The 12369-nt window shown below is 43.0% G+C and overlaps 1 protein-coding gene across 1 annotated transcript in view; it reads left to right on the top strand.

Annotated features, from left to right (window-relative positions):
- The first annotated feature begins 298 nt into the window (after nt 1–298).
- EIF2AK3 (eukaryotic translation initiation factor 2 alpha kinase 3) overlaps nt 299–12369 on the top strand; it is a 42508-nt gene continuing 30437 nt past the window's right edge. The window contains exons 1-2 of the mRNA XM_042053122.1: nt 299–698; nt 7440–7569. Coding sequence (XP_041909056.1) covers nt 436–698; nt 7440–7569 — 393 coding nt within the window. The 5' untranslated portion in view covers nt 299–435. The remainder of the gene's footprint in view (nt 699–7439; nt 7570–12369) is intronic.

The raw sequence follows: 12369 nt of genomic DNA, 5'->3' as shown, positions 1-12369 counted from the left end.
CTCCAGCCCGGCCGAGGAAGGGGCGGGGCCGCACCACCCGCGCGCCAGCCGACAGCCAATCGGCGAGCGGCCCGGTGAATCATGCGCTTGGCGATTGGCTGGCGCGGCGGTAGAGAAGGGGGAGAGAGCGGCGTGGCTCCGATTGGCCCGGCGGGCTCTGTTGACAAACACCCGGCTCCTCCCCGCCCCTCGCCGCCGGGCGCGCCAATCAGAAGGACGCGGCGGGCTGAGCGGCGTGGCGGCGAACCAATGGGATGCGTGTCCGCCTCGCAGGGGCGGGTGAGCGCGGGGTGCCGGTACGTGGCGGGCGGGCGTGGCGCGGCGGGCAGGGCTGCGCGCGCGGCGGGCGCCCATTCTGTGGCGGCGACAGCGGCGACAGCGACAGCGGCGTTCATGTCCTAACGGGTGGCGGCGGCGGGCGAGCCGGGCCCCTCCATGCGGGGGCCGCGGGGCCGCAGCGCTCTGGCCGCCTTCGCGTTTTTCGTGCTGCTGGGGGTGGTGGCGGGCGGCCCGGAGCCGCCGCCGAGCGATGCCGCGGCTGTGGAGGCCGCGTTCGGGCTGGGGGCGGCCGCCGCTCCCGCCGCTTTGCCCGCTGGTTCCGCGGACGTGACAGTGGAGGACGATGAGGGCGGTGTGGCCCCCGCGGCGCCCGGAGAGCAGGAGGCTGAGGGCAGCGGAGAGGCCCGGACCGGCAGCAGGTGAGCGGGGCAAGGCGGTGACTGGGGTGGGGATCAGTGCCTGGGTGAGGGGGGGGGTCGGTGTCTGGGGTGAGGGTCATGCCTGGGCTGGCTGGGGAGAGTGTCGGTGACTGGGATGGCTGTCGGGGACTGGCGCTCCTCAGGGGGGTCTGTGGCTGGGTGGGGGTCAGTGACTGATTGGGATGTTGGTGTGGGGCGGCTGAGGTGGGGTCAGCCCCTGGGGAGGCTGAGGGGTGTTGGGGATCAGTGTCTGGGTCTGGTTAGGGGGGGAGTATCAGTGGTTGGGATGGGGGTCAGTGTCTGGGACTGTTGAAGGGTGTCCGTGACTGGGGTGGGGGTCAGTGGTCTGAGCGTGGAGATGCTGGGGAGGGGGCTGGAGTCCGGTGTGGGGGTGCTGGGCGAGGGTCAGTGCCTCAGGGGAGAAGGGTGCAGTGTCCAGGGTCGTTGTCTGGGGGTGCTGGGGGGGACACCACTGTGTCTAGGCTGGGAATCAGCAGCTGCGGGTGTTGGGGAGGGGGGCAGTGCGTGGGAAAAGGGCTGCAGGGTCCCGGGGGTCGTGTGTGGGGAAGGGACCGTGCGGGAGTGGGCTTGGACGGGAATAGCGCTGGGATGGGTCGGGAGTGTTGGAGTGGGAAGAGTGGAGAGGGGAGGAGGCAGAGTTGCGCTGTAGGGTTATCGTAGATAGACTGGTGCTTGGGAAAGGGGTGAAATAAGGGTGTTGCAGGCTGGTGCGTGGGGCTGGACTGCGGGACACGCAGGGAAGTGTCCCAGGACCGGAGCAGAGGTGCAGGGAGAAGGGGTGGAAGAGATGAGTCCCGTGATGGGGCTGGAGTAGCGCTACAGGGATGGACAGGCTGGACCGAGGGGGAGGCAGTGACAATGAGGAAAGGGAACTTCGGGACCTCACCAGCGCTGAGGTGCTTGTTCTTTACGCGGTTGTTAGCAAGGAGAAAGGGCGTCTTAGTTCTTAGACAAACAAGCTGCCGGATGTCACGCTATGTGACATCTGGCCCGTCTGCTTACCCTGGTAATACCACGTCTCGATCCCTTCCCTGCCTTGGTCCCAGCTGGCAGTTCTGTGCCTGCGGGAAGGAGACCCTAAAGCACTGCATCTATAGTCTAAACTCTTCCCAACACCTGCAGTTCACAGTTGTTCAGAGCACTTTGTCCTTTCTGTCATCTTTTTGTTTTAAAGAAAATGCAGTTCCCCCGTGTACTTAACTGTCTGTTCAGCACAGACACTGGGGTGTGCCTGAGGGGAAGCCAAACATGCAAGACAAATTGATGAACAAGTTTCAGAATATAACAAGGGGAAATAAAATACTTAATAACTGTGTGTGGCAAAAGGAAGACTTAGATGAATGACTCAAGTGCAGAAATGTTACTGAGCTGATTCCAGTCTGTTTCTGAATTGGCTGAGAATGATGAGGTGATAAACCACAGAGAGTTTAAAGGAAGAACAGCATGACTAAATGCCTGCTGTATTTGAAAACCTGAAAATGAATATCCCAAAGCTTGTTATTAGTATGCCCAAGCATTCACTTAAAACAAGAAACTGGCTGATAACTTGGCATCCTGTTTTCTTTGAAGGCAGTCTCACCAGTTAGCAACAGGATCATTCCTTTGTGTATCAGGTGATCAAAATACCACCTGGTTTATTGCAATTCTACTGTATTCAAATTTTAATAGGACCCTCATTTATTTAGCCTTCCAAATTTTTAAAAATACATTTTCTGTTTGCATTCTAGAGCTAAGTAGAATACACTAAAGATGTTCAATGTAGTAAATTAAGCCTGAGATTAAATGTAGCTTCTCTGTAATTGATTAGTATGTAGGAACAGATTTGCTGTCATCAAATAAAAATAGAATGGCTGCCTGGCCATAGTGTTTGCCTGCATTTCTTTATTTTTTAATCTGTGTTTCTGAGAGCTCTACTCATTGCAGCTAATTGTTCTTCAGCAATACCCATGCAATATAGAGGTCAATATAATATGGAAAAAAAAGAACAAAACCAAAACCCCAACTGTCTTTGCTGTAGGCGAATGAATATAATCATCTTGGTTTGAAGTTTTTTTTTTTGTTGTTTTCCTAGAGGAAAATAGGAGGGTTGGTGATTTACTGTGCTCTTTGCCTATAAACATGCAGGGTTTGCTGTTGGAATAGCTGCTTAGAGTTCAAGTTTAACAAACAGCTGTATTTGCAATATCCCAGGTGGCTTTTGAGGGTTGAAGGTATTAGTTTTGGTGGCTCTTTTAAACTAAAACAGGAATGGTGGTAAATGTTCAAAGATGATGATAAGTTCTGCTTTGTTTTTCTAACAAAAACAACTTATTTGAATAAATGCAAAGTTTTGGTGCAGTGAAAGGGTGTAGATGACCTAAAGAAGTGTTCTTCCTCTGTCCTGTTTGCAACTTCCCTTGCTGTCTTAGCCCTTTTGTTTGTAGGTAAATCATACCTTCACTTCTGTAAGGTGCAACAGAGCTATGCTCAGGCCTCTTGATCTCAGAAAGTGGGCTGTGTTCATTATGGGATACTAACAAAGGTCTTAAGGCCCAGGACTGGCCTTTTGTCAATGCATGTGGAAGTTTGCAGTAGATATTTTGCATAATTTCAAGGGGGAACATTATCACTGCCCTTGAATAACAAGTTCCTGTCTGTGAGCAAAAGAGGGTAGGAACTGGTAAGAAAACATTTTCATTCAGCCATAGAGACTGTTTGTAGGTGGTTGGGGTCAGGGAAGTGTGTCCAGATGTGTTTTTGTGGTGACAAAGTGCAAATAAAATCTGACTATACAACATTAGCTTGTTCTCTGCCAGCTGCTCTGATTACTGATGTCTGTGTATGCTCCATGAACTGGCCCCTTGCTTTTGTCCCGCTGTTGGCCATCTGTAAGGGCCCAGAAGGGATTTTCTTCTCCTCCATCCTTTGGTTCACAATATATTGTGGACCAGCAGCTCCAGGCAAGAAGTGCAGGTCTTTGTTTTACCAATGTTCATTTCTCAGGTGCCTGGGTGATGGATCCTGGGATTTAAGTGACTGCCTAATTTTGAGTGATTTGTTTTTGTATCTTTTTTTTGTTCTGGTCCAGGCTAGTGGAGACTAATGAATTATGATTTTGTGGTGTTGATCGTTGAGGGTTTTTTTTTTCCTTCTTTAGTATCTCTGTGATGTGATTCACTCCCTAGTATAGTCTGTGGTTTACTGTCAACAGGTATTGACACAGCCTTTATGCTGTTTGTCTCTATCCTCCTCACTTCCTTGGTGTTATAGTTGTGACTTTTGACCTTGAGATGGGTAATATTTTGTGTTTTCCCTTCTCAGAGGGGAATCTGGTTTGGTAGTGTTCTCAGAAAACTTGTGTGTTCCTGGAGGCTGGCTTCTTCGGTTGACGTAGTCTTTCAGCTTTACCCCAGTCAGGAAGGGATGTTGGTAAAACCAGTGAAAAGGTGTTGTTTTTCAGAGAATAAAAGAGTTTGTCAGGCCTAACCAAAACAGAAACTGAGTCAGGAATTCCATTTTGTTTCGGTTCGTCAATCAGCTGGCCCAAAGATGCATCAAAAATATTGTCTTTTCAGTATAATGTGATGGAATCACAGGAATTGAAGCCCTGACATCTTGAGCCAGGAAAGGCTGGCAAACAGGTGGCTGAAAGGACTCTCTCTTTTCTAGAACCATGGCTGTATTCTGCTGGTGTTTCTAAGAATTTGATGTAAGAATGGCATAATACACTGCAGTAAACCCACAGTGGCATTATGGGCTGACAAAAAGCAAGTCTCCTGTCTGTTTGTTTTTAAGCTCTGAAATATTTTCTTGAAGTAGTTGCCTAAATTGCCTTTATCCTAATGTGTTAATTTAGTGCTTGATTAGACTACCTGAGCAATGGAAAGATCTCTTGTCACCACTTCATGCTCTCAGTACACAAAGCTGCCAGCACTGGAATCTCACAGAGAAAGGGAGTGGAAAATCTGATGGTGGGAAAGTATAGCACTATTGAGGGTTTTGGGCACAAATTTCAGATCTTACACCAATTAGAGTTCAAGTGATGGGGTTTTAACTTACTGGAATCCATCAGAGAAGAGGAGAACAGGTATTAAGATTTTAATTCACAGACAAATAGAGTAGGTAATGAAGGATTTTATCAGAAGAGTAAGGAATTTTAACTCTGTTTTTCTGATATGTGGTATTATTGCTGAAGAGCAAAATGAAGTTTGAACCATTAATGTGGCTATTTAGTTGAAAATTAATCACTTATTAAAAAAGCAGAGAGAAATGGATGTTTTTTGTACACCTGGTTCCAGTTCTAAAGGTAGCCACATGTAAGATTTAGATATAGCTGGGCTGGTCCTGTTCCTCTGTCTCATGGAAGTGTTTGCTCAGTGAGTGAAACAAAGTCCATTCTACAGCCGTGGATGAACCAAGGGGACAAACCCAGAGTGCCACTGCACCCAGGAAAAGCCAGGATTTTTACAGTGTGCAGAAGTGGCTGGTTAAACCAGCTTCTCCAAGTGTGTGCTGCTGGCACAAAGGTTCCCCACACTCCCCTCCTCTTTCCTAAGCAGCTGTACTTGAACCTGAAGTGCGGTTACAGCACGATTTGGGTGACTGGAGGTCAGGGTGCAGGTACAGATTCCAAAACCGCTGTCTTGAGTGGCGGTGGAGAGGCTTAAATAATGAGGTAACTCCTAAGGAAGACTGAGGTTTGCATCTGCTGGGGAAAGATAATACAGAAATGTAAGATACAGAGGCATGAAACGTTTGTTACTTGAGGGAGAAGTCAAACAGGAGGAATTAGATAAAGGAAAACAATGGGAGTACATGGGAAGAAAACATTTCACAGTGCGATTTTAGGATTTGTCTTCTCTGCAGTATTGCTGCCAAAATTCCCTTCATTCTAGCTGCATTTCTACCTCTTTTTATAACCTAGTTGTCAGGAGGATCAACATAAAATTTAAGTAGACCCACTTGGAATAATATTTTGTTATGCAATGCTAGAGGGTTTCAGATAAATTGCTTTACCATAAAGCAAACAGATTGTGTTAAATATGTGTCCAAGGCCTTTAGTGTGTGAGCACTTGTTTACAGTACTTGAGAATAGTCAATCTCCTGCAATCTGGTTTATTATTAACCCAGTCTTCATTTCTGTACAGTTGGAAAAAGTGTTTGTACTCAGCTTATAAAAACTTATGTCTTCTGCTGTGCAAATATTTGCACAATTGGTATTTTTCCAACAGTTTCTTGAACTTAGCTTTTGGAGGAATGTGATGCTTGGCCACCTTCAGAAGCAGGAGCTGCTATGGCATTTTTGGAACAGGTTAAAGATATCTTTATTTTTCTTTTTATTAGTAGTGTAGTGCTATAAGCATTATAAAATCCTATAAATTGTGTGGGTTACTTTTACATGTAAAACTGCCATGTTTTACATGACCTTTGTTAGAGGTGATGTAATGAGCCACCCTCCCTCAACATGTTTTTAGATCATGATTTCAGTTTTTCCCTCCTTAAAGCAAACTAATAACCCCATCCTTTCCTCCATGTTACTACACTGTTAACTTTGGACAAGTGGATATATTTGGCTTGAGTTCTACACAATAATTTATTGTCCCTTATTATTTAAAGTAAATTAATATACATGTGTGTGTGTGCATTACCAGCCCCCTGCCCTTTCACCTTCACCTGAAACTGGTTAATCTCCCCACCAGTTTATTTGCACAGTTCCTTATTCTCATTGAAACCAGTCACTATAAAGGTCCTTCTGGGTCACTAGATTCAACCCCCCTCAGTGCAAGCAGCCTGTAAAGTGATTCAAGTTCTACTCCCTCTGCCTTTGAAGATCGGTGAGCTGCTGCAAGCCAAACTGACAACACAATCCCAGCTTTTTCAGGTCAGAGAGAAACAATCTTCAAGGAAAAAAAAAAAAGGCCCTTCAGAAATGCCTTGTCAGTGCTTTGTCTCTGATGTGTTGTTTATTTTATTTGTTTGTTTATTTTAATGCTGGAGCTCTAGCCCAACCAGAAATGTTTATTCTACTTGTACAGCTCTGTAAGAAACAAGATTTACTGAAATTGAGGCGCTTCAGGCACTGTAGAAATCAGCAGCCAGCTTGCCATGGCCCTGTGTCCCCAGACATCAGGCTACTTAAAGCCTAAGCTGCAAAACCCAGTTTCCTTGCTTTGTGGTCTGCAGGTGTTGGAGGTTGTTTCTAGTGCCCTGTGTATGCCTTTGGAGGGACTTGTTTTATTCAGAGACTTACAAAATATCCCAGGAGTTTCATCCAAAGTCATTGAAAACTTAGTTGCAACGTAATATTTCTTACGTCCCGATTGGCTGGGTTAATAGTTTCGGGTTTAGGTTGTTTTGAAGGGATGTATTAACGATCAGTTTGGAGGGGACTGGAAGAAGTGGGATCCATACTGTTTGTATAAATATCTCAAAAAAGATTATCTCATTCAGTGTTGTAGTGGTAACATCTGCATGTGCGAGCAAAAAGTCAATTGCCTTCCCCTGAATCTGAACTCTGAAAGTGTCTTACAACATGGAAATCAGTTTATGACATCCAGCCAGAGACTTCAGGTCTTCTACTCTGTTGTTGGTCTGAGTAGAGCTACCCAGTTGAATTGCTGTTCTGCAGAATATAAGAGAGAGACTTAAGGGTTGGAGTTGTATTTTACTAAATATAAAAGGCAGCTAATAGGTGAAGTCCATCCTGCTGTACTTTTGACTGTGAATGTTTCCAACTTGCAGATCTCTGGTCATTATCAGCACTTTGGATGGACGAATTGCTGCTCTGGATCCAGAAAACAGTGGGAGAAAACAGTGGGATCTGGATGTGGGATCAGGTTCTCTTGTGTCATCCAGCCTCAGTAAACCAGAGGTAAGGCTTAATTTTTTTCCTGACTAAATCTTTAAAAATGGAGTTGTCTGTAATAAAATGAATGCAGATTCCTCTGTGTTGGTAGATGTTCAGTAATGGAGCAAACACCTACAAAACTTTGTCAGTACTATTCTCAAACTTTTTTTTTTTTTTTTTTTTTTTGAGTGCTTACATCATGTTGCCATTTCAAACTGGAGTGTGTCAGCATTTTAGCCTTGGGATTGATGTATTTGATAACTATCAAACCAGATGATGTAACTGAGTTGGGAAATTGTATGTACTTGCTGATTGAAAACAAGTTACTTGTAATTTCAAGCAAATGAAAGGATCATCTGCTTTGTATTACTAGACTATGTCTTGGCAAGTACTGGCTTTTTTTTTTCCCTCAAGAAAAGCAAAAGTCCTTGTGACTTAATAAATGAACAAAGGATTGTTTTGGGTGTTTTATACTAGATAAGCAGGCTGCCTGTGAAACAGAATGTGTTAGCAATTAAACAGAGTGCTGAAGGTCACCCTGAAGTACTGAGTGGTAAAGGGTTGCATCACTTCTTGCTGATGAACTGTAAGAAGAAGAAAATCTCGAGTTCAAGTTCTTGTTTGGTGCTATTGGTCACCATCAGTTTCAATAAACCTAGGCTAAAAATTAAAATGAAGTTTTTTTCCTTTTTTGTCTTTTCCTGCACTGGGGAGTTCTCCAACTCATTCTCTCTTAGGATTAGGAGGAATAAAAACACCGCCAAAGAGGTAATTTGTGGCGATAACACACCACAGAAGTACACCGTCCTTCCCTGTCAGGGATGGTTGGATTTGATGACCAGTCCTGCATCATGCTTTTGCACAATGAGCATCAGAGAATGAAAGTTGAGTTCAGGATTATTCAAACTGCATGACTTTCTTGCTTGTGTTTCTTTGTTGCTGTCTATGGACATAACCTCTGTTTTGGTGTAAAGAATTCTAAGGAAAGAGTTGGTTTGTTGCTGTGGTAGTGTGAGAGCTGCTAATGAGTATCTCAGGTTGCAGAAGAAATGTGAATGCTAACTCATGTTCCTTTGTTTCTGAGAGAGAATTTTATTTGTGGATGCAGCTTTTTGAGATTTGTTCAGGTGTATTTTTGTGGTTTAGAAGAAACACTGTAGGAAAGAAAAATTCCTCCCCCCCCCCAAAATATATTTAAGAGCAGAATTGGAAAGAATACAGAAGCTATGGAGAGAACTGTAAAGAGCTCTGTTAGGTGGAAGGTGTCAGTGATAGTGTGATCCTTCACAAAGGTTTCAATACTAGATACTTAAAATACTGGTCTGGTACCTGTTGCTGCAAATAGTTTCTGATGGCTAAATGAAAATAGAACCACCAGTTATGAAAAGCACACATTTGAATATAAACTTTTTATTTTCTTCATTACAAGTTTAGTCACAAGCCCAGATTTTTAAAGGTTTTGGGAATTAAAGCATTTCCAACTACAGAAGTTGTTTTTTTGCAGATGAAGATTTTGTCACTCAACTGGTCTGTCCAGAGTTTTGATATTTTTTCAATGTGGTATGACTGTAGAAATGAAAGGTTGGGGTTTAGACAACAAAAATTGTAGTTTGTCCATGTGATATTTAATTCCCTTCTGTGACAACTCAGTAGGTTGTGGTGGTCACACCACCACATGTTTATTATGGATAGAAGAAGTTGGACTTTCAGATGGGCTTTCAAATGGTTTCATTTCTACAGCTGTGGCCAAAGACACTGAGGGTTTTTGGCAGTTAAGATGCAGAGCCTATGAGATAACTAATTTTGGAAGGAAAACGTCATTTTGGCCTTTTAGAAGCTGTTAAGCGTTATGAATATGGGCCTTTTTAGACTTACTGTCATGTAAACAAATGCTGTTAAGATAAGACAGAATTTAACAAGAAACATGATGAAAAGTGATGAACACTCTGAATAAACTGCATTTAAATATTTAAATGTTTAATCTGCTGTCAGTAATCAGCTGAAAGACTTCATGCAGTGAATCTAGATATTATTTAAGTGAGTAATTCACCTCATTAAAATTGCTGGGAAAATTCTGGTTTGGGTCAAAATACTGATGTGGGCATGTGACCTGTTTTATTTTCTCAAACTAAGTCTTGAGGCTTTTCCTTTCTCTTCCAACATTTTTGAGGTAACAAAGGTTTCTGTGCTAGCAACCACAATATTCATTATAAAACAGTAACATTATGTAAGCTGTTAAATTACATCTTGTGAGAGAAATGGCAGATGAGAAACTTTCTGTGTTACACTTGCAGTGATAAAGATTTGTGTTCTTTCAGAGCAAGGCAAGTGTGTGCTGCTGGGTCTTAATTGTTTTGATGAGCGTTTTTTTAACTTTCTCAAGTGTGAGTATAATGAACTGTAGTTCCAGGTCCTGGTGCAAAAGCATGAATTTAATTTCCAAGTGCCTTTTAAGAATAGACATTAGATCTTCAAACTTTCAGTGTTTAACAGAACTGTAGTTAACTTCCATTGCCTAACTGTAAAATGTCAACCTGGCTGTCTGGAGCTCGTGTGTTAATTAGGAAAGTGAGGCAGTGAAATTTCAAATGTTCCAGCAGCTCTGTCAAACACTTCAGATCTTGAAACTACTGCTTAAGACACTGACAAGTGAGATGTTCATCATTTGTCATGTGAACAGATCAATTAGAACGGAAAGGCTGCTGAAGTACTAATTGTGTGTCTGGGTAACTAAAATGCTAAAATTCTTTCCTTGGCTCTAAGCTCCAACATAAACAAATCATGGTCAGGATGCCAATGCTGAAAAGTTGGCTCTGCAGTTTGGGCTTGTGCATGGGAATTTAAAAACTCTGTTTCCCCATCCATTGTTTTAAAATGGAAAACCCTTCTCTATAAAAGCTATATGGTTACAACTTCAAGTTTTCTTGTTACCTGCATGTAAAGATTGCCTGACGAAGTTCACAGTAAAGTCATTGAATCACAACTGTTCTAAAATGGAGCTTAATTTTAATAATAACACTTTGCTCTTTAAAATTTGGGTTTGTAATTAATGCGTTGTCCCTACTTAGAAAAGAATACTTTTGGGAGAATCAGCCTGTTGAAATAATGATGCTTAATTATACTGAAGGTGGAGAACTGCTTCTGAAGCAGTGGGAATGGTCCATAGCACATCATTTACTGATGAGGATGATGCATTCTTTTACCTGCATAGCGTTATACTAAATCACTTAATGGGCACCAGTCAGAGTTGTTTCAGTGCTCTGGGCAGAGGCTACACTGGGATGGACTCGATAAAAGTACCTGGTATGCTCGGGATTGGGCTGTTACAGACTAATCCCTAAGTAAGCATCTTATTTCCTTATTTGAGACATTGAAGATCATGGGACAAAATCAGTTTCATCCCAGAAGGCTGACATTTATAGCAGTCAGAGTAAACATACCACCGTATCCTGGAAAAATGGAATAATTGGATTATGCCATGTCACCAAATCTGTCAACATCCTTATTCCAATAAAGACTCTCATGACTTTTGTATTGTGTGTATGTGTGTATATATAAAAATATAGCTTAATCTTTTAACATGATAGCCACATAAAATTAACTTTTCTACAAACTTAGATACCTGCGTCATCTTTTTAATAGACATAGAACTGGAGTATTTTTATGGAATAGCCTAGTATTACCTTTTTCCTCAGAGAAATATGGAGAGGTGAAGAAGTTTTATACTGAAGTCACCTGAAAACTCACTGCATTGTTGGTGAAGCAAACCCGTAGAGACTTTTAGCAGATTGGTCCTTTTTTGCTTAGAGCAGTGAGATGGGAAAGGATTTTGAAATATCAGAAAACTCCACTAGTGACTGGATTTAATGCACAGTATGAATGTATCTTCTTTCTTTTTCCTTCCCTTTATCTGCATCATAAACCCTTCCAAATTTTCGGTGCTTTGCTTTCCCAAAAGACATACAGAATTCTGCTGTGAAGTGTCCAGACACCTGGGACTCACTTTGAGGTACTGACTTGCCTGCACTTTCCTGCACTTTGGATAAGGCAACTTCTGTACCCACACAAGCCAGAGCAGAGCCAAAATCTGCCTTGAGTTGCTTTGGGAACACAGGAAGGAACTCAGCAATTCCCATCTTTTGACCTCTTACACTCTGGAATAGAAGAAAATGCAAAATCCACACTGAAATGGGTCAGGGGAAGGCAAGAGGTCAAAATGCCCTTTGAGGGGCTTGAATTGTGAATTCTGTTATGTGCCCTCCCAGAGGTTCAGAGAGGATAAATAATTTAACAGCCTCTTTGAAAGAAATAGGAAAGTCTCACCCACCACTTAGGGCACCCCTGCAGCAGCATTTTATTAGTTTGAATAAAAATTAGGTGTTTGTTTGGTTCATGGCTTTCTACTATGGTTATTTTTCAGGTGAGTCACTGTCTGTAAATATCATCCAAGGAAAAGCTGATAGTGTTTGTCTTGGATATGGGTGGGGAACACTTAAGACCATCAAACACCTGAGTATTTTCACTTAAAAGGTTATTATAGCAGCTGTTAAATGCAGTGATGAATATTAGGAATTTATATTAATCCTGCATAAAACTGTTCTGACTCTGCTAACACTCACTGGCCAAACAAAAAGGAGGTTTGTTTCAAACTACACAAACATTCCGAGAAAATGTCTTTGTTCTGAATTCTGCTTAAAAATGAATGGCTCTGTCTAGCTCGCTGTTGGTAATTTTCATCTTGTGTGCATCTTAAAACATCTGGAATGGGACATCCCAGCAACAGAAACAATCTTTCCTGCTTAGCACTTGGAAGAGTCTGTGTGC

This window comes from Corvus kubaryi, unplaced genomic scaffold (genome assembly GCF_017639235.1).
Source record: "Corvus kubaryi isolate FWS band 111438036 unplaced genomic scaffold, C.kubaryi_AGA036_p1.0 split1-131, whole genome shotgun sequence".
In the NCBI taxonomy this organism is placed as follows: Eukaryota; Metazoa; Chordata; class Aves; order Passeriformes; family Corvidae; genus Corvus; species Corvus kubaryi.
Note: the sequence above shows the minus strand (reverse complement) of the source record. Positions and strands in the feature narration are given on the sequence as shown.